The sequence below is a fragment of the Serinus canaria genome, chromosome 1 (genome assembly GCF_022539315.1).
Source record: "Serinus canaria isolate serCan28SL12 chromosome 1, serCan2020, whole genome shotgun sequence".
Taxonomy (NCBI): Eukaryota; Metazoa; Chordata; class Aves; order Passeriformes; family Fringillidae; genus Serinus; species Serinus canaria.
In genome coordinates this window covers 100,463,056-100,485,593 of record NC_066313.1, presented here as the reverse complement: position 1 = coordinate 100,485,593, position 22,538 = coordinate 100,463,056, and the positions used below count along the sequence as shown (strand labels likewise).

The following is a 22,538-nucleotide window of genomic DNA, read 5'->3' as shown; positions in this document are numbered from 1 at the left end:
GGTAAATTTTTAAAAAACCCACTCCTTGCTTAGGAACTAGCATAGAAATTTCACTGGTTTTAGGGAAATTTGGGGAAATTATTGCTCATAATCAAAGCTAGAGGGCCAATATCTGGGCACGGAGGCTGTAGAGCAGGCTATCTCATTTGCTGTCAGTCAGACAGGGCAGGCTGGAAGAAAACTGTGCAGGATATAAATCCTGAAAGAGTCAGAAGGACAAAGGGGACTTCAAAGCCTTCTTTCACCTGTGCAGCTACCTAAGAGTAGTGATGTGTTCTGAATTAGTGAACATTACCTTACAGCAGCATTTACAAGCTGAGGAAAAGCACTCTGCAAACATGGCTAACTTCCTTGACATGCAGATACCAAAGCTAAAGAGTCCAGGGTTGTCTATACCCAGCCCTCGGGTACTGTTTTGATTAAACAGATTTAGAGAAATGTAGAAGGTGATGAGCAACAGGCTCTTGAAAATATCAATATGAGAATTTCATCAGGGGGTTCTTCTGATTCAATAACCCCAGGCACTAACCCCACAACCCTGGGGCACAGTTTAACATCCTTTTGCACAGATAAATATCTCTTCACACTTCTGACAAGCAGAGGTTTCTCTAAAACTGACTTTTGCCTGAGTGTACCTCAGTCTCAATTCCCAGCTTCAGATGTGTCAAAGACCCTCAACCCCAGCTGAATCCATATCAGCAAAATCCATGCATCTGCACAGAGCTTCACAGAGCTCTGCAGAGAGACAAAAAGCCTGCCTTTATAAAAGCAGGGAATGCATCTATGCCTTTCTCAAATCAATCTACTTACCCTCATTCATGCAGGATGCATAAAGGATCTTGGCTTTCTGTACAGCTTCACTGTCTCGTCTTTTGCTGATGGGTTTCTCTAGCAATGCTGAAAAAAACAAGTAATTTTTTTCAATACTTTGGAAAATGTAGACATTGTTTGCCTGTTTCAGCATTCACTTTAATCATAGGAATTGTTTAATTAAGTATGAGGCTCCATGTGTACTTTCTTAAGCAGCAGCACAGACATAATTGCACCTTTTTCAATCCCCAACAGAGAAGGATTTTTTATTTATTTATTTTAAAGAGAACTGATATAAAGCCAAATGACAGATGCAGCTTGTTACTCATCCTCACAACCAGCTACCCTCAGCAAACTGAGGTGACAGGCAGTCGTGGGGTGGGAACCAACACACAGAGCAGGGAATCAGGACTTTTTTCAAGTGGCTCAGCTTCTGGTGCTGATACCTTATGAAATCAGGACTAATGGAGAAGGTTACAGGATCCCAGGAGCAAGCTGTAAATCAGCCACGATGCAGCTGCAGATACAAAGAAGAGGCAGCTGAGCTTCAGAGAGATCTGTCAGCTCAGGTGCTGCACAGCACAAGCACTTCCATGGCCAGGAGAAGCAGGTAACTCTGGAGCACAGCACAGGAACAGGGCTGGCAAACTGTTGGACCTCGTCTGGTTTTGCAAGACCCAAGTAGGGCTTGCACAGCCTTACCTTAAAGTTACTGGGACCACTGGAAGGAATGGCTCTGCTGGCATCAAGTCCCTCCTGTTATGTGCTCAGCCAGAGCTAAAAAGCCTTGAAAAATTCAAGACTCCCTTCCAAGCACCAAAGTACCACCCTGGACTCTGGGTTTCAAATGAGCAGAGGCAGCACAGTGCAAGTGTGCCGAGAAGCTTGCCCCACACAAAATGGGGAGTGAAGAAAACAAGAGTCCCAGAGGTCTGTGAATGCAGAGAACCACTGAGACTCCATAACACCAGCCATGGTGAGACCAAACAGCTCCCACACAGAGCTGGATCAGGGTCAATGCAATGTTGTTCCTCTGCCAGGACTGGCTGAAGACATGCAGAGCACAGAGGAGGTGGTGGCACTGCCATCCAAAAGCAGCACCCTCCTGCAAACACTGGCAGGTGCTCACTCTCCAGCCCTGCTCCTTCCACCCCACAATGCCTCCTCTCCAGGGAGGCAAAGGGTGGGTGTGACTGCTGGGCTCTCCAGCTGAGAACAGCCTGGCTTTGCACAGCTTCTCTCAGCATTAGGAGCTCACTGCTTGAGGCAGGATCTTAAGGCACTTATTTCCCCAAATTTCCATAGCCCCCTGAGGAACCAGCCATGCTGCACCTCTCAGATATTCCCCACCTGAGCTCACGTGAGCACTCAGGGTACCATAATGCAGACCTCACACTCTTTATTACTTTATTACTCAAGGAATACCATAGTGGTGAGCAATGCAATTTTTCTCTCCCTCTGACCCCTTTTCCCCTTAAACAAGTAAACAAAAAACCCCATTGCCCAATTCTTTTGCTTAGACCCTTAAGAGATTTAGTGAGATTATTCTCTCTTAGTTATGGATAAGATTTTTCCATTAAAATACTTCTGGAGAGGATAGCTTTGGTTTCAAATCCTCAAATATTTCCCAAATAGTTAAATACAATGTAAAGCAAATCACCTATGTATATGTTCAGTGTGTACAATTCTTTGCAGCACAATCAGACCTGTTCACATTTTTTAAATAGCATTTTGAAAGAAATGATAAATGAATCCTCCATAAAACTAAGGATGAAAAACTACCATCCCATTAAATCCATTACAATAATTTCTGTCTTTGCCAGTGAGCTGTACAACCATGAAATTTTGAAGGTAATAAAATCCAATGGCTAAAGCTCAAGGGAGAAACAGATTATAAGAGCCAATAAAATCAATTCTTCAGATAAAACTGCATCAAATTTTGTTAAAATCAGACCTGGTGTTTTCCCATCAAACCATCTCATTATTGTGACATCTATCCCACCTCACTACTGCAAAGAGTGAGGTGGGGTAGATGTTGCCAGCTTGCTCAGAATTCTTTTATGAAGACGGTTCCGATAACATAAAATCCAGTGATCAAATATGAAAGACTCAATAAGATGCTTGAATCCTGTGAACACTGAAATAGGGGGTGTGATCCATGGATGGTCTGTAGGCTGTGGAGCTTTCCCAGCCTTAACCTCAATGTTTCAGAAAGATTTAGAAGCACAAACCTGGAGCACTGCTCACATCCACATGATTTCTACATTAGCTAGTATAAAATCTAAACACAGAAATTAGAAATTTGTGTCCTTTTTAGCTCACAAATACATATGGATTTTACATGTCCTTGAGTATTTAAATTCTTAGAGATGAACAGCAAGAAAAGGCAAGAAGCACAGCATAATGAACAAAGATATATGTAATCAATTAGTCTGTCTAGAGGTTGCTTATTCATGGAAAGAAAGTCACTACTGTGATTGAAATCAATGTAGGCCCATCAAGCTCCCTGTAAATTAGCAATATTGGTTCCTGTGAGCAGCCTGGGCACAGCTGCAGGCTGACAAACCCACTCCACACAGAGCAGATCTGTTCGTGTGGGTCGATGCATGCTGCTCTCTACAGGGCAGCCTTTAGGAGGGCAGCAGCTCAGTCTGCTCTCCCAGGGCTCTGCAAGCTGAACAAACCCAGGGTCATCCCACACACCCTGAGCAAGGCTTCACCTCCTGACATGTGACATGGATTTCAGGCTCTCATCTACAGCAAGGGAAATGCCAGCCAGGGACACAAGAGAGCAAATTCAGCCCATCAGAAAAAATTCACCTGAACTACACTTGTTTGGGAGAATTGTCTTTCCACTTTAAAAAACTGTAATAGCTTCAGATATTTTCTGTTTTGACACCAAAATGTAATCAAAACCTATGTTGTCTTTCAAGGGATAGGAAGAGAAAGACCACCAAAGATAGTTAATGTTGTACATCATAAGTGACCACAGGTTTGCTGTTTAGTATTTTACTTTGTCTTTCCAAGCTCCAACTCTCTTGCCTCACTAAGGAATTGTGTGTATTCATGCAAATCCACTGGGTTCAGTCTGATAGGCTTTCCTTAAGCACAGTTTCCTTAAACTTTGACCTAGTTAGGGAGATCAGGGCTACCAACATTTTGACTAAAACAGCTCACTTAGCACTGAGAAGGACATTGAGCTTCTTCTTGGAGCTGTTTTGCTTGCTTGCTTTCTGTTTTCTTGCTTCAAACTAAAAGTTTTAATTCCTTAAAGCACTATTCCATTTTAGGACACAATTTTTTTACCTTTAAAGAAAAATTGTTAGGAATAAATAGTTTCGATCAGATTAGGAAATGCACATCACTCCAACAAAATCTGCAGAGGTTAAAAAGAAAACACAATCTAAGCTGATTTCCAGGCATCTGAAAAAGCACAGAATTTTTATTAACATCAACCAAAATTTAACAATTTTTTGCTGCTACTGAGTTATACTGCTAGCCTGCCTGCAAAGCAGAATATCCTAACCAAAAATCACCAGGACAAGCAAAGTGAACCAGCCTAGCTTAAGCCAGCTGATGATACAGTTTGGATCCCATTTCCTTAGCCAAATAGCAAGAATATGTTTGAATAGCTTTTTTAGCAAAACTGTTCTTTTTCAGTTACATCTTTCACTTTCTTCACTTTAAATTATTTCCAAAGTCATTTTCTTTGGGATAAAAAAAAATCTTTGCCTCTATCACTGACCTCAGCACCTCATTGTTCATGTTTACTTATGCACAGGATGCCCAAATGCAAGATTTATGTTTGTCTTCACATAAAACTTAGTTATGGCAAGTGTCAACACCTATTAGCAATTGCACTCCTCAGTGCTGTAATAACATAACTCATGCCATTAAGCAGCTACCACTTGCACAGTCAGAATCTGGCTAAAGGTGTTCCCAATATCCTAAACTTCCTGAGGTTGCAAATGGCTTCATCATTCACCTTCTTGTATAAAGGAGATGAGGGTGTAGAAGTTCCCATTTCAGTCAAGGTCCTTGAACTTCTGTCACCCCAGGTCAGGCAGGTTTGAATCACTGCCCTCCCTGACTCTCATATAAAACACAAAGTCTCAGCATCACCAGCAAAAACCACTCCACAGCTGGGATTGCTCTTCATTTGTCTGAACTGGAGATGCTCAGATATACAGTCAAGGAAAAAAAGGCACAGCTGTGGGTGGGGAGCTGGGAAGGAAGGAAGGAAGGGAGTTTATATTGAGTTGCCTTCACACAGTTCTTTTTCAGGGAAAGAGGGCTAAAAAAGCCCAGCTTCCTGTGGTTCACTACCCTCGAGTAAATAGCAATCATCTGCTGTTAAAAGTGAGAGCAAGGCACATTACAAAGTAAGCTTTGCATGTGTGTTTATTTAAGTGCATACTATTCTAAAGCTGCTAAGGATAGTCTTGTGGCTGTGTTACCTTTAATCTTACTTTCCATTTCCAGCCCACTGTCTTGCACAGCTTCACTTTGGTTTTCTACCATCATATTTTATTTATGGCACCAAGAAATCCCTTCCTTCTTCTGACTTGGACTGCATGAAAAAGGATTGTAAAGCCAGATTTGCAGAGAAAAGAAACATGCACACCATTCATTCAGATTAGAAATATTGATTCAATTTATCAGTGTCCTGATCAGATTGTATATATACTGTATCCTAGTTTATATAACTGTCTATCCAGACAGTTTTCTATATATATTGTTGAGTTGAAATCCTCAGAAATACTGTGTTATTCTTGAGGCTTATTTCCTATTCTAGTGAGAAAAATAAAAGTTTTTTCTGCACTTTACAACCCTAAATATAGAGAAATATCTAGTTGGTAAAGACAATAGCATTTTTTCTATTAGATGGTAAAGACAATAGCATTTTTTCTATTAATATTTTTTCTATTAGGTTTTGTCTTTATCCTTTTACAAACATCTGCTCTGTGTGGAAAATGCAAGCTCAAGTGTTTGCACAGTGATATCTGGCAATGATCTGAAATATGTTATAATGATTTGTATCTTGAAGAAAAAGAATTCTATGTGCAAACATCCCCCAGGGAATATGACTGGACTAAAAAAACCCCAAAAATTATACAAGAACCCCAAGGGACATCCTATTTCCTGGAAAGTTGTAACCCTGGAGGAGTGAAAAGCCAGAAGCAGACAAATAATGCAGTGTGAACTCCCAGGGCAATGCTAGAACAGACAGGAGTCTTGAATTTCAAAACCAGAGAAGTATCAAAGTGGGGAGATGATCTTAGTGTGTACACAGGCTGGTGAGACAGACTGGAACACAGCCTGCTCTATGGCTGTCTGAATTGTAAAAACAATGTTGGACAGTGGGACAGAGGGCAGAAAAATATCAAAACAATTGGGTTTTTTATTTGGAGGGTATGGCTTGAGAAATAGAAGGGAGGGACAAAAAAAACATGCAATGAGGGAACATGGTTTTTCTCAAAAGAGATTTGAAAGGGTGATGGGAACATGATATCAAAACACCTTTAGAAAATGCTTGGTGCTAGAGAGGTCTTTAGTCTATGGAAAAAAGGCACAAAGAAAGCCAACGGTTGAACGATGAAGACAAATTCATCAGTGACATTGATTAACCACTGGAACCAGCAACCAGAGGAGATAGTGGCTTCTCTGCCCCTTAATATCTTCAAGACTTCATGCTTTTTTGGGAGATAAACTTTACCCCAAAGTCAATTATGTTTTATCCCAGTGCAAGCTACTGAGCTGCATTATGTGGGTAATGTAATTGTCTGTGACACAAAAGAGGTCACAGGAAATAATCTAGTGGTTGCTCCTGCAATTGCACTCTACACATTTAGGATATAGATCTCTAAGCACTCTTAGGTATGACAGGGCAAGGAGACACAGCCATTATCCAGTGTTGTAGATAAAGAAAGGGAGCCACAGATTGCTCCTTATCTAACTAATGTCAGACTCCTAGGGATTGGAATAGTGCTCCTTTATGAGCACAAGGCTTGCTGAACTTGATCCACACACTCAAAGAGCTTGATCCTTTGCCATGAATGTCCCTCAGCCCTTTTAACTTCAGAGACAATGAGAGTTGCTTGGCATTGCCCAGATGATGCTCAGTGCTAAACTGAAAGCAGCTTGTAATGCATTCTTTTTGGTATCAGACTCAGAAAGCAGCCCAAGGAGAAACACATTCAGCAGGTTTATTTGTAAATACCCAATGACAGATAATTTCTCTCTCAACACTTGAGCAATAAAGACTCTGCTAGTCACCCTGCCCTCACTGTGCTCTACAGCTCTAAGAACTGAGTTTTGTAATTGATGAGAAGAATAATTAAAAGAGCTGTTCCCATCTCCAGCTATCAATGACAACCTTTGTTTCCTCCCTCAGTTAGCACTATTATGTGCTACCTCTGTGAAAAAAAAAAACCAAGTTATCTTTTGGAAAATTGCAGATGGTCCTCTGATGCCAACAGCAGGTTCTTTTAAGGATGTTCTGTGAGGAATTACCTCTTAAATGTAGAGAAAAACCTTCTCAAATCTTGGTTGGAGTTTAGCAACCAAACCAAACACACAACACATGCGCAGAATGTCATTCCTCGAGGTCCCTGAACTAGAAGACAATTATGTTTAATCCAGTCCTCTGGATGGGACTGGATTAATCATAATGTCCAACTCTTAATTCCCATATTTTCTTCATGTTTAAGAGGTATGGCAAAAGAATTCCTGAAAAGTAACCTCTGAAACCCAAGTATCCAACTGCACCTGTGCCACTGGAGTTGTTTAGCCCTCCAACTGTAGTATGAATGCATTGCCCCCTCTTTGAATTCTCAGCACTCAGGATTTCAGAAGTCAAGGTCAGTATGGTTCACAGAGCAGAGATTTGGCCAGGATGCCAAAGGGCACACAAAGAACTTTGAAACCACACTGCCATTACAGACATCACAGCTAGACAAATGTACAGTCTGAAGAAACATGAGCTTACACATTTCAACAGTGATCATTTCAGAATGGTTTGGGGCCAGCTGACATTCATTTAGAGTATCTGGTTTCCAGTTCCTCCTTCTCAGAGTCCAAAGTGAAGGAGAGCTGGCAGTGGTAAGTAGCATTGTGCCTACGAGGGGCACAATGTTCTACCCCAAAATAAAAGCACTGGCCACAGCATATAAATTATACACAAGAATGCTAAGATCATTCAACCAATGGTAACATTTCTGTCTTGATACATGAAAATAAGAATTTAATTAGACTGCAACATTCCAGGCTACAAAATAGTCAAAGAAGAAAATCTGATACATATATTTTTATTCTAATCAGTTTGGAAAAGGGTCTTCTAGCTGGAATGGGGTCTAGAGGGGAGAGTGAAAAATGTTTTATATATATATATATATATGTATATATGTATATGTATGTATGTATGTTCTAAATGAAAGTGATAGACTTAATTGACATTCCAAGCTGAACATATTTCTTGGGAGCAAGACAAGTACCATCAAGTCAAGATTATTCTTAGCGATAAATCTGTTCCTTCAGAGCACTCTTTTGAAAAACACATGGACATCTGCTGTAGGACACAACATTTAATGTTTCAGTACAACTTTATCCCTCTTAGCAGGGTAATAGCACAGGTCAAACTCCCACATGAATGCACCTGCCCAGCTTCCATTTTAGAATTGTTTTGCATCTGGAAGGCTTGGAAGAAGAGAAAAGCAAGATCTTGCCTGCCTGGAAAACACCACAGAGACAAATTTCACTGGAGGTGCAGATGACTGCTTACAGTTCTTGTCTGACATCAATGCAACCCAACCTCAAATACATAATTTCAAGGCCTCATTAAATTCCTGTATGCCTTTAAAACACAAATTCGGCTGAGAATGTCTCCTGATAGGCAACTTAAGTGTGCAAAACCACTTCTTTCCTCTAGTAGCAATTGATAGCAATATTTGGTTTCTGAGGTTTCCCTAAAATATGAGCTAACCTAAATTTATTTCTTTTTTGTAAACTATTAATTCTGCTAATGTCTCTGCATTGCTTCTTGCTAGTTCACATGTTTTATGCACAGCCTGATATGTGAATTCTGGAGTCCTTTTCCCCACCAGACACTTTATTAGTAAAGTGAACTGCAAATAATTGCTTTTGAAATAAAAATTTGTTTCCAAAAGTCCAAAATATGAAAATACACAATCTAAAGATAAAATTTTTACTCCCTCACAAATAAACAAGCATGAAAAAATTTCTCACCACCATAAATAAATTAAGTAATTGCTAAATTGTTACTGACATTAAGGCTCTTCTTCCTTTTCTTTGTGCGTTGGTGGCTGTAAAGAATTCTCAGTTTCAGAGCACAGGAAGGGAAGTATCCAAGCCTCATGCAGTACAAAATATATTTCATTGCATTTTATAAATACCTATTTTGAGTTTCTGATTAATTATAGCCCATATTTCTCTACTCTTTGCTAAATATATATATGGGAGAACAAACTAGCATCAAAGCCTAGCAAAAAAAAATCATTCTCCATATGGTTAAAACTATCCTTGCCTAATTAAAGCTTTTTGCTTTGAATGTCTAAAGTAAAATAAGATAGTAAATCAATACACCTTTCTGGTGCTTATAATGCAGATTTTAAATTTTTCCAAAGTACACCTTTTTTTCACTTTCATGTCTTTTGCATTCCCTCATTAACCAGCCTTCTACCACTTTCTTACCTTTCTTCTCTCAGTTCCCCATTGTTAACAATCAGATCACCAGAATCATTACTGGAGTACATGAGTGTTTGAAATAATCACTCAATGCAAATTTCATAATGGCAAACCCCTTGTTCACACAGAAATATGAAACAATGTAGAACACTAGCTTCCTCTCAGATTGCCCTACCCCTACTGTATTGTATATTACTCTACCCCTACTGTATTGTATATTGCCCTACCCCTACTGTATTGTATATTGCCCTACCCCTACTGTATTGTATATTGCTCTACCCCTACTGTATTGTATATTGCCCTACCCCTACTGTATTGTATATTGCCCTACCCCTACTGTATTGTATCTTCCCACTTTGGAAAGCAGAACCACCCAGGATGTCAGTGGACAGGGTCAGTAGTCACTTTTGGAAGGCCTTGTGTTGGCTTATATAGCCTCAGATATGCCTTAGATATTAAATATAAAAGTTTCCCTATTTTCATACCAGTAACTATTTTGTTTGGTTTTCTTTTTTACTTTAATGAAACTACCAGGGTATTCTACAGCTCCATAAATTCATTCTTCAGAATAGCCCTTGTGGAACGGATGCCTTAATCTAGATCTGCCTTGCTTTGATAAACTGTGTCTCCCTCCTCCCCTCGTTTTCTTTTGTGAGCTGAGGGCAGAGGATGGGTTTTTAGTGTTGAGGATGGGTTGTTGGTGTTGAGAATAGCAGTTGGTTGGTGAGGGGAATTTAGTTTGTTTGCTCTTTTTTTCATTGTATTGGTTTTTAGGGGGTTGGTTGAGGTTTTTTGTTTGTTTTGGAGTTTTGTTTTGTTGGTTTTTCTTAAAGGTATTTTATCATGATCAAGACACCAGTTATCAATTCAGGAAACTATCTTTTTTATTTGATGCAATTAATGTCCATCAGCCAATTTCTTGATGGCAGCATTTGTCTCATCATGGATGGAGCAGTGACTCTTGAAAATAACAGCCCCTCATTATTAATTTTTCTGATATTTCAATGGAACATTTAAATAATAATGAATTAATTTTACACTCATGGGGATGTAATTAATATGAATATGTATTTCCACAGGAGTTCATAACAATCTCATGATTAATCAATTCATATAGGTTCTAGTTCCCAAGGAACATAAACTAAGAAGAACAAAAAAATATTCCCAAATACAAATTTCATTAAAGGATTCTCTGTTTAGACAAATAAACCCAACTAATATACTGACATTCTAGGTTTCCCCCTCACCTCTTGAAAAGAAATTCCCCCCAACTTCTTTCCCTGAATATCCATTTTAGCAATATGGAAGTTCTCATGGAAATAGCATTCACACAGCTGTGCTTACATAAATGCTTCCTAATGCTGCTCAGTGCCCTAGCACACAGCACATGTCCAAAACGGAAATGTTGTTTGTTTACAGTTTCAGAATTTGGTAAATTCTCTGAGTTTGTATATCAAAAGATAAGCCCATCATGTGAGTTCCTCCAAAAGTCAACCTAACTGTACACAAACTGTGTACTGACCAAACAAAAAGTTGTTTTATAAGGAGGTGAGAGCCTCTTTTCATAAATTAAATTTCAATAATAAATCTTACTTGTTTGAGTAGAATTGCCTACTTCCCTGCCCTGCCCTTCTGGCCTCCTAGTATTATGCTTTAGGGGATAACACATGTCATTATAATGTTAGGCAAAAGATTTTAAACCACATTTACGCCAGAAGATTGCAAATTTCCCAATCGTTACAATATAGGTGGAGCTCCATACTAAATGACAGCATTGCATTTACTTCATTACAATAATACTTTCAACATGTACTTGTGGAAATTTTTTTTGTCAAAAAGGGGAATCATGTGTCATGGATTGCTGTGCCTTCCAAGGCATCTATCCTGGTTCTGTAAAATTACCCACCCAAACACAGCCATCAAAAATTTTGAAATTCAGTATCTGCAAGTATGAATGGCACATATCATACAAACCCCAGGTTCACTGTAAATTTAAGGGAAATATGTGTCACATATGGAACAGGAGTGAGCAGGATGCCCCGCTCTGGTTCTAGCTGAGGGCTCAGAGGAGGATGCCATTCCAGTCTCCAAACCAGGCACCTCCTGTGGGAATCCTGTGGCTCAGTTCCTGTGCTGCCTTTAAACATCATTTAGGAACCAAAATTGTCTCCTCTCTGTACTCATGGTTTCCCAAAATCACCCATTACAAACTCAGTTTTAATTCTGAGCAGCCACAAAGCCTGGAAAAAGTCCTGGCCTCTTCACTTTTGACTTAGGTATTTCATTTTACCAATAAGCTACTGACTTCTTGCTCGGAGAGATTTACCTGACTTGTGCCACTTATGTTTTTTCTTACATTCAGATAAATAAGCCACTATAGCAAAGATTTGAACCCCTGAAAAAGCATCTGTACCATTGAAAAGAGATCCATTTATTGCAGAAAAGACCAAGCAAAACAGCATGAAGTGCTATTGATTTTTTTCTGCCTTCTTGGTATTCAAGAGCAGTTAGCCAGCAATATATTGGAGGCAAAACCATAAATATCCTCTTTTACTTTAATTGCTGCTGGTATTCTTCCTCATACTTGGGACAGGTCTCAAAAAGCTTAAATAACTTTGAAGGAAACAAATCACAAGAGACAGGTCAGCTAATATGGAAACCTGGGGATGAGTGTCAGCAGCTGCATTACAGGTTTCATGGAACACATCCAAACTATCCCAGTGGTCCCAGTTCAGCACCAGTTGAATAGTCGGAGATAAACCCAGCCCTAAAAGAGCCCTGTGGCACAGGGTCCTCTGTGCAGGACAGCAGCCACTCAACAGCAACAACTGCTCAACACCAACTCCTGGAATCAGTCTGAAAGGATATCCTATAGTCAAACAGCATAAATTACAAAAGAGATAGTTTTACTTACCAGTTTTACTTATAAGCAATTTCTTTTCCAAAGGAAATCATTTGAGATTATCTTGGGAAAAGTTGCCTATGCTGCCAAGATATTTTGTTTGCTGTCTGTCTCAAGTTCTTCAGAAACCCACACACCATATCCTCCTAAAAGGCCTCAATTTCTTTCTGTTTACCACATTGGAAATTCCTCATTTTAAACTGACTGACATTCAGAAAACAGCCACACTACAAAGCTTAGCTCAGCAAATCAGCCTGAAGTAGGTGTCTCACTGGACCAGGAACAGTATAGAGACTTAATTTGTAATCTGGTTTCCACAGTCATAAATTAAATTTAAAAGATCTGGAAGACATATTCACAAATTATTCACATAATTTAAATCAGCTTCTTTGCAGTGCTGAGATTTAGGAATGTTTGTGGAGTTTTGTTTTATTTTTATTTTAATTTATTTCTTCCTGCATGGTCACTCCCAGGAAGAAAAAATAAGCCAGCTGTATACAATTGTACTCCAGAGAAAGCAAAAGAAGCTTCTGGGCTCACCACCAGCATTCACCACAGGTAATAAGCACTGAATTACGTGCCTCAGAGCTCCAGCTCTGAACTGTTCACAAAAAGCCACTTGCTTTTCAGTGACAAGACAAAGCACTCCTAAAACCTTAATGGAGGTCATCAAATCAAAATGGGAAAATTCACCAGGAACACAAATAGCTTTGCAGGAAACATTTAGTAACTCCTAGAGTTACTGCTATCTTGACCTGACATGAGGCTGAAGCTGTTGCAGATTTGAGAACACTTCTGTTCATAAAACACAGGCCACAGCCAAATGACTCTTTCCATTTTGAAGAGCTCCAAGGACTTCCTCATCAGAGGCCTATTGGGCACTAGGAGTGTTTCCTCTTTAGTGAGGTACTTTTTAACATGCCTGTGGTGTAGCTGAAAAGGAAAGGCTGGCTTCAGGTCAGGGACAATCTGGTCCAGCCAGGAATGGTTAAGGGGAAGTAGCCGTATATCAGTCCTCTCCAGAAAAGTTCTATAAGGAACAGATCTTTAGGAAATTTTAACCTAAATATTACATGTCCCTTACCTAGGTTTGGATCATAACCCCAACCACTGACCTCTGCTTTTGAGGTATTTTTGGCTCTCTACAATTATCTCCTTTACATTCCTCCACGACGCCTGAAATCCTGCTGAAGGTCACATCCAAGGAAAGACCTACCACTACTTTCTCCAGACTGGAACTTTATTTATTTTGTATAGTCAGGAGATCAAAGTGAGTTACACATGTGGTTTGTGGATTCCTCTGAGCACAGAAAAATAAACCCAAGTGACCCTCAAACAACATATGGAAAAGAAATTAAAGGGGAAATGATGATGTGATTTTAGCTTGAATGCATCTTGAGACAGCTAGAAAAACCCATGGGAGCATCATATATATATGTATATATAGATATATATTCCTATCCTATTATAAACCCAAATCTTAAAAAAAAATATTTTTAGCTATCACATTACGATTTGGATATCTAGAAGAACCCCAAAATTAATGTTTCTAATCCTGATCCTTTAATCAACCAGAGATATGCAGAAAAAAAATCTACCACCCAGTAGTTCTTAGCTGGTTTGGATTAACCTACTACCATTTCCTCTCCTTGGAATTCCCTATTAGGGCACCTTCACTGATACAGAAAATGTTCTACCCTTTTTTGAAGGGTAGAACACCTGCAAAGCTGTTTGATCCTGTGAGTTTCAAAAAACCTACAAAAACACACCAAAAAAAACACCACAAAAAAAGAAAAATAAACAAAACCCTAAATTGCACACACACTAAAAGAAACAAAAAACAAACAAAACAAAAAAAACCTACCAAACACAGAAACCACAAACAAACTAAAACACCAAACCCAAAACAAATAGAAAAAAGATGCTTTGTTCTCAAGCCCACTAGCACCTAATGCAGGGCTCAGTACATTACATTACACAGCCACAACTACCTTTTTTGGTAAGACAAAATTAATTCTTACATTTGCTACTCATTATCTACTTGGAGATATTTTGTAGAAATTGCTCCTGAACAAAAAAAAAAAAAAAAAATCTTCCAGAATGTTTAAGATACACTTGTGCAACCTGTGTAACAGGTCTTTGCCCAAAATCCCTTTCTCCGGAACAGGAGTAGGCTCAGGAACATTCAAGGGCCAGAAAACAGATACATGTCCAAATAGATTCTTTTAAGTAACATAATTTTTTAATATATAGCCTGAATAAATATTTCCATCTATATCATACCATCAAAGAAAATCAAACATGAAAAATGTGTCTTTCTGGCCAAGCCATGTTGTCATTTTAAGATTAATAGATTTCTTTAATATGATAAGTATTTCAGAGCATAGAACTTGCATACAAAGTTCTACTAAGAGTTCTTGAGAAAGAAGAGATTAAATTTGCTTCCAAGATCTATTCAGGTCTATAACTGTTTATTTGTGCAGTTCTGCCTCTTGTTAAAACTGCTAGCAAGGTTGTGGTCATACACAAATTAGGAACTCAGTGTTGAGCTAATGTATTGAGATAACTCAAGAGAAAACACAAATATACCTATAAGCCGAAGTTATGCTTATTATTTCAGCTACCAACACTTTCCGTTTTCCTTTTTTTTAATTACAAAGAATGTATTTTGGAAAGTTCATGAAGTAAAAAGTTAAGGAAGAGATGATAAATGTTAATTTGAAAACACTCCTGTACACCAACCAGCATTTCACATCTTTTTGTCCCTATCTGTGCCAAGGGCCTCTTATTAAATAAATTTGTATAAACTCCCTTTATTTGATATGGTGTTTTCATTAAGCAAATACTTCAATTGGATGTTTCTTTCTTTGTCTTGCATTTTTTCTAGCTATGTACTAGCAACTTCTGAAGGAACTGCAGAAAGAAAACCAAACAAAAATCTGGCTTAGCATGATGTCCTTGATTAGGACCTGTAAAAAGAGGAAATTAAGGATGACAGTGACAGCTTGCTACTCTATATTCAATTAAGACTGGCCTCTTTGTGGCTATGGTTCATGCAGGACGTGCACTTATCTAATACAACCCAATTCTGGCAGCAGAACAATTAGAATGCAAAGCGTAACTTAAAACAGACTCCAGCAATATTTCTTTTGCTTTCCTTGGGACATCTTCATCAGACTTTAAACAGAAGTCTTGAGATCATGTACTATGTTGAAAACCAAAACTCATATTCTGAACCCAAATGCAGCTTTTAAAATACTTAATGATGTAAAAATTGGATACGATAAGACTGAAGAAAGCAATTGGAGAAGGGCTTTGGTGCCTACACAAAATCTGAAGAAAAACAAGTGCTGAATTTAAGCATTAAATTCTAAAACTGACCTCAGCTGCAGCCAGGCTCTTATGTCAATTATGTACTCAAGGTGGGCAAAGCTCAAGCACACCACCAACAATATTAAATCTTGCATGCCTCCCTTTTTTTGAATGAGGTGAGACTATAAGAGTCTGGCAAGATTTTCCTACCTAGCAATAATCATCACCCTTTCTCCTCAGTTGGTCTGCAGGGCTTCCTGGCGAGGTAGCCACACTGCAGAGTATAGCCCAAAGTCAAGTCACATGCAGATTAAAATACCTTTCTTCCTACACACTTCCACCCTGAGGCTATTTTTTTCCTCCAGAAACACATTCTTAAGCAACTTTCTGTTTCACTGATGATAGCTCAGGTACTTCAGTGGCAGCCTGAATGGCAGTGGGAAGGAAACCCAATACCCAAACAACCTCCATCTCCGGAAGCCTGAGAATTGCCTCTGCCAAGGGCTAGGTGAGTGTACTGGAAAGTATCATCCTGGTTTGGCTTTATTATATTCTTTCCTGCTGTTGGCCACTGTTAGAGACAGCCTGCTGCCCTGGATTGATTTTGGGACATTCTTAATTGCGTGTGCTGAGCTCCTGCACTCTGGTCTAACCACCTACTTCAAGGGGGAAAGAGTTAAATCCCCTTGTCTTTGCCTTTTGCTATAATCAATATAATTTCATCCATCCATTCTTAACTGGTAGAATTACCAGAATTCCCAGAAGTTCTATTCTTCCTCCCAAATTCTGTTTATGTTCAATTCATTAACTCTCAATGTAATTTTCAATTAAAAAAAAAAAAAAAAAAGACAAATATACTTAAAAGAGATCATCAAGTCAGTCTATTGGATGTTTTCCAGTGATGAGAATTGTGGAGATTTTGGTCCCCTCAAACCCAGCCAATTAACAGGCTACAGTGACAAGCCACCCAAATACTTGTAGAAATTATCCATTTACCCTTTAGTTTGAGGTCCACTCTGTGTCGCAGCCAGGGATAAACACCATAATTGGACATATCTTCAGGAATAGGGTTATTATCTATCCAGCCATCACATGCAAATCGATAGAAGTTCTCACATGGATCTACAGATTGATTTATCTTGCTCAGGATGCCAGCAGCTGTAAAAAAGACACCACACAGACTTTGTAGAACACTTTTTCATAAATAGGGAATTAGACAGGCCTACAGTCCAGAAATTATGATTAATGAGAAACAAACAAACAAACAAAAAAGACAAAATATCTGCAATGAATCTTCTTGAGTGCCATACAGCAACGATGACTGAACTTAGGCTGAAGACAGGCTCCAACCTGAAGACAGGCTCTCCATTGTTGCCAGGATAGAATTAATTGCCTGAGGAATTTGGTAGTGATACATATTAAGTAGATTGTGATTACCATTTCAGTAACTATGTAGTGTTTAGTTCTAGTTGAATACTGCACAAGAAAACAAATCAAATTCTGATCTACCATACATTGGAAAAGATAATTTTATTTTCAGCTCCATTTTGTGACTGCTTCCTTACCAGTTACAATTGTCAGTGAAAGAGAGGTGGTAAGAGAGAGATCAGTCTGACAAGCACAAGACTCAGTAGCTTTTCAGTAGATAATCATAAAATCATAGAATAGTTTGGCTTGGAAGGAACCCTTAAAGGTCACCTAGTCCAACCTTCTGCAAACAGCAGGGACATCATCAACTAGACCAAGCTGCTCAGAGTCCTATCCAACCTGACCTTGAACATCTCCAGAAAGGGGCATCCACAACTTCTCTGAGCGACTTGAGCCAGTGTTTCATCACCCTCACCATAAAAAATTTGTTCCATAAAACTAGTCTGACTCTACCATCTTTTTATATAAAATCATATAAAGTGTGTGCCAGATCTGGTACAAAAGCATCACTGCACTTAACAATATACTTGCTAGTTTTCTGATAACTGGAAAGGAAGCAACAAAATTCTCCTGAAGGTCTAGTCACTCAACATTTTGTTTCTTATTAAAAAAAAAAGAAAAATAACCCCTATGGGAAACTTTGAGTCAACCTAGTTAGACTAGTATTACACCAAAATAAAACACGAATTTTAATTGTACAAAATAAGCGAAACAGATGCAACTTGAACAGTGACTTTTTAAAAAGTTTGGGATTGCTGTTCTTTCTCCCTCATTAATTGAGCTTTCTGAGTAAAATGTATAATGGGAAAAATTAAATGATATAAATATCTCATTAACATACTATAATCATGATATAATTGAGAAGATAAAATTGCTGCTTACCAGCTTCAATGCATTCTGCAGTCAAACAGTACTGTTGCTTCGGATGAAACTTTATAAGACCTTGGCTAACTGCAAAATGGAAAACCATAATGAGATCATTTGCAATGAATTTTGACAGCTGGAGCCAAAAGTTGTGTACTCAATCATTCCAATATCAGTGCAGCCTCTGGTCCCAGTGCCTCTCTGACTGCACTGATTTAGAGCACTTAGAATGTATATTAAGCAAATATTTAGAATATATATTATGTAAATACTGCAGCTTGTACAAATAACTTCCCCCTCCTAGTCCTGCTTCCTCCTTCCCCCTCTGCTCACAGGCAGCACAGAGCAAGGGCTGTCTCTGCACAGTGCCTGGAGTAGCATCACTTCAGCCCTACTCACTGCCAGTGTGCCCCACCACACACAAATTTTCAGCATTGTTATCATCCTCCAAAGCTTGGAAACACAGGAGAACAGGATAGCTAGGCTTAGAGGGGACCTTAAAGATTCTCTAATTCCAATGCTCTGCCATGGGCAGGGACCTTCTACAAGACCAGGCTGCACCTTCCATGGTTAGAAATGCAACAGGGAGCAGTCTCCCCACCCTCTGCAGGGTTTGCAGAGCTCCCCTGAGCTGTGGTGCCCACACTGCCCTGCAGCAGCACTGCACTGCCCTGCACAACCCAGCACCAACAGGACCCTCCCAGGGTCTCCTTATTCCAGCCTGGCACAGAGCAGATTGCAATGGGCACAAGGATAGCTGTGCTTTATAAGGCACAACCCAGGTTCTGTCTGAATTGTCTCCCAAAAGTATTGTAATTGCATTTGCTTCCAAAAGCCTTGCTGAGAAGAACTATGAAATTGTCAGTTAATTTCACTCATCTTTTAAAAACATGTATTACAACTGCCTCTGAAATTTAAGCACAGGAATTGCTAATTTCAGACTCTGCTCTCAAGCAGCAAATATGCAGATAATTAATACCTGGGATTAGGAAGGGAGAATCCCAAGGGATAGGTGAAATAGTTCTCACTAGATGTGCTCAGTAGGCATAAAGAAATGTCTCATTATATCCATTATCTTAATAACAGTCCGTGGCAAAAATAAAAAAAGCAAATAACACTGAACAAAAAAAAACCCAACAATGGAATATATTATGGTACCATAGCTTCAACAGCGTTGGGTAGTTCTAAAGCAATTTCTGCTGTAGTTATATGTTGTTTTAAAGTGATAGAAAAATGTGAAATTTCATTTCAGCCCAGGAAATTTTTTTACAAAAGGTCCCAAAGTTAGAATTGAATATAAAGCTGCTTCCTCTTTTCCAGTCTCACAGTTTTAATGGCAATTAATGACAGAAATAGCTGGATTTCAATCCAAGTTTCTCAAAAAATGGGAATGTAAAACTATTTCTGGACAGCTTTTCCAAAACTTACATTGGTTTAGTGAAACACAACACCTCAAACACCTCTGTAAACTAGCCAATAAATACACAAGATTTTGAGGCATACAAAGGTTGTAATTGGAATATTGAAAAAACAGGAGAAAATAGAGAAGTGGAGATCTCCAGAATATGATTTTGAGCCACTGCAAAGATGAACTACAAATAATGGATACTTCCCTTTTAATTAAGTGTTGCACTCCTCCCAACTCACCTTTTTCCCTGATTAGAATTTAGCCCTTTAGAATCCATCCAGGTCTTGAATGCTTGCTAGACTTTTTTCTTAACAAAGCACAGAAAGGAGGGAAAAGCCCAGACATCATTTCATGCTTAACCTGAAGCAGCCCTTGTCTTTTTGATACTTATAAACAAACACAAAATACCATTTCAACTGAGAAACCTACAATTTTAGCATTAGAATAAATTTTTGGTAGTAAAATTTCCATTTTAAATAACAGCTAATTTTGACCGAAAAAACTTTGCATGGTTTTTTTCTCTTGCCTTTTTATTATTAAGATAACTAATCACAACATTATACTTAGAGTCATGGTTATAACCCTCAGCATCCTAGCTTCCTCCTTGATAAGCCTGTTTCCAGATTCCTGAGCAAGTATCCTCCACAACTGAGTTTAAAAAAATAAATCTATAAGGGAAAAGGAAAACAATACAAATGTAGAGATGCAAATAATGTGAGTGTTCCACCAAGTCTGGAGAAGAGGCTCTTAAATTGAGATTCAAAGCTGCCTGATTTCTCACCCAAGGGCACTGGAGAGCAATGTGCTTCCTCCAAGGAGGAGGTGGCTCCTGTCCTGTCACAGCCCCCACTCCTACCAGAGTGTCACCTGCAGGACCCCAGCAAAGCTCCCCACTGAAGTCACAGTGAGCTCACAGCCAGCACGAGCAAGCAACAGTAATAACAACACCTGATTCTCCCACATCCTCCTTAGACTTGTAGGAACTATGAGAAGAAGCAGGAGAAAGCTACATTTCACTCCTCAGGGTGGAAAATTATTTTCAGGTGTACCAGAAACAACAAGTTTTGCAGACTTAATGAAAATTGAAGAAAAAGAACATCTTGAGGTGCCTGAAATATTTCATATGGACAGAAAAAAATAATGTCCATTTCTACAGATAAAAAAAACTTTAAAAAAAATTAGCTCAAACTTACAAACAAAACCATGTCACAATGAAGTGTGAAAACATCTAATTAAAAAAATGTTAAACCAAAACAATTTAACTTTTTTTCCTTGGTTCTTTAGGTTGAAAATTTCTGACCATTTCCAAAGAAATCCTAAAAGCATTTTGGCTCACCCAAGGCCAGCAGTTTTATTTTCTTAGCAGTTATGCCAATGAAAATTTTGATATTGAATCCCTGCCTACAGAACATGCCACAGGCACACTTGGAAAACTTTCTGCAAGAATTAATATATTTGCCTGAATTTTCACACTTGGCCTATGGATAAAGCAGTTCCATCTCTGAGAAACTGTGGTGGTAAATGTCAATTGCTTTTACTGCTCTAAGCAATAAACAAACAAATCTAGTGAAGGCAAAAAGAAATAAGGTCTCTCCATTATTACTCCCTGGTGTTTGTACTGCATTCTTTAAGTGAAAAACTTTTTATTTCATCTAGAAATTTGAAGATTCAAACTCACTCATGGTTATAAAAAGTTAACTTGAAAGGGATCACTGACACAGAAGTTATTTTCCTGCAAATGTTGCAGAAATTGCTCCAGAGCAGAAGATTAACCAAGAGTGAGCCTGGTGCCTTAAATATTCTATAGAAAACCTTACCTTGTTTTGTGACTATAAACCAAGCAGACCTTTCAAACAAGATCACAAGATCATAAAGGACTGGATGAAATCAAAAGATATGCTTAGAGGCAAGGTTTCCACCAATGTAAGGAAATCCGTGTTGGTCTAAAGAAACAAAAAGTTGGGCAGAATTGTTCCAAAAGATGATCCAACTCTGCAAAGTTCTTACAGGATAAAACACAGCTTCCTCTTTGGTTGGAGTTTCTGGGCATATTTATACTTCTACACATAATTTCAAAGTGTAGGCATATGCTTTCAAGTGTTATGCTAACAAAACCAATCTACAGGTAATTCCAAATCTGAGAGAGGAAAAACTATTTCTGTCTCTGTTGCATCTAGTTACAGCTTATGTGTCTAACAAAAATATTTTAATTTCATCCTAGATGCACTCTTTATGACTTTTGTAAAGGCAACTCTGCAATTCATTGTAGAATAACAGAAAGATCTAAAAAATGCGCACACATATGCATTATTGAAGCTTTCTACAGGGGTTTTAGCCAAGCCCTAAATGAAAACCAAATGAAGGAAAACCCAAAAAATTCCATAAAATGCACGCACTACACAGATTCATTTTCAGGAAACAGAGAATACTACTCCACATCAGTCACAACCACTGAATCCGTAATGAGCATAATCTCACCTGCTTCTTTCTGTCCTGTGGAAGAACCCAAGTCTGGTCAGAACACATTTAATTGCGTATCCAAATTTAAATTCAGCATTCAAAACGTTACATGAATTCCCATTGCATCTCCCAGCTCTAGCATTCCCACAACAAGAACTCCTTTACTGACACATATCCCTTTCAGGATAAATACAAAAAGGTGGGAAAGAAAAAGAGATGTAGATTTTCACCAAAAGACGTCGTGAGACACAAACATGAGCACCCAGCAGGCAAGCTGGAGGTTGTGCTCAGGTTAGTGGCAATGCTTTCACTTACCCAAGAAAAGAGCAGTGCCAAGCACAACAGTGCTGCTCACAAAGACACCGAGGGCGATCCGAGTGGCTTTGCTGCCTGCTCCCCTGGCCTCGGGGACTGTCTCTCCTTCCATCAGGATAGCTTGGGAGGTGCTTTCTCTCTCAGAAGTCTGGTTTTCCCCTGCTGCTGTTGTGTCAGTGTTTCAACTGTTCACAAACTGTGCCCATGTGCTCTCCTCCTCCTCCTCTTCTCTCCTATTTAAAACTCCAGGTTTCTGTCATGAACCATTTCCTAGGCACTTCCTGCTCTCTCCCTCTCAAAGCAAAATCACATGTAAAATAGTAGCTGTCTCCTACG

General features: G+C 38.9%; 1 protein-coding gene across 1 annotated transcript in view; it reads right to left on the bottom strand.

The window, feature by feature from the left end:
• PHEX (phosphate regulating endopeptidase X-linked) overlaps positions 1-22,538 on the bottom strand; it is a 95,162-nt gene extending 72,624 nt beyond the window's left edge. Inside the window, exons 1-4 of the mRNA XM_009089711.4 lie at positions 22,203-22,538; positions 18,038-18,106; positions 16,724-16,885; positions 811-897 (exon numbers count right to left, since the gene is read on the bottom strand). Coding sequence (XP_009087959.2) covers positions 811-897; positions 16,724-16,885; positions 18,038-18,106; positions 22,203-22,314 — 430 coding nt within the window. The 5' untranslated portion in view covers positions 22,315-22,538. The remainder of the gene's footprint in view (positions 1-810; positions 898-16,723; positions 16,886-18,037; positions 18,107-22,202) is intronic.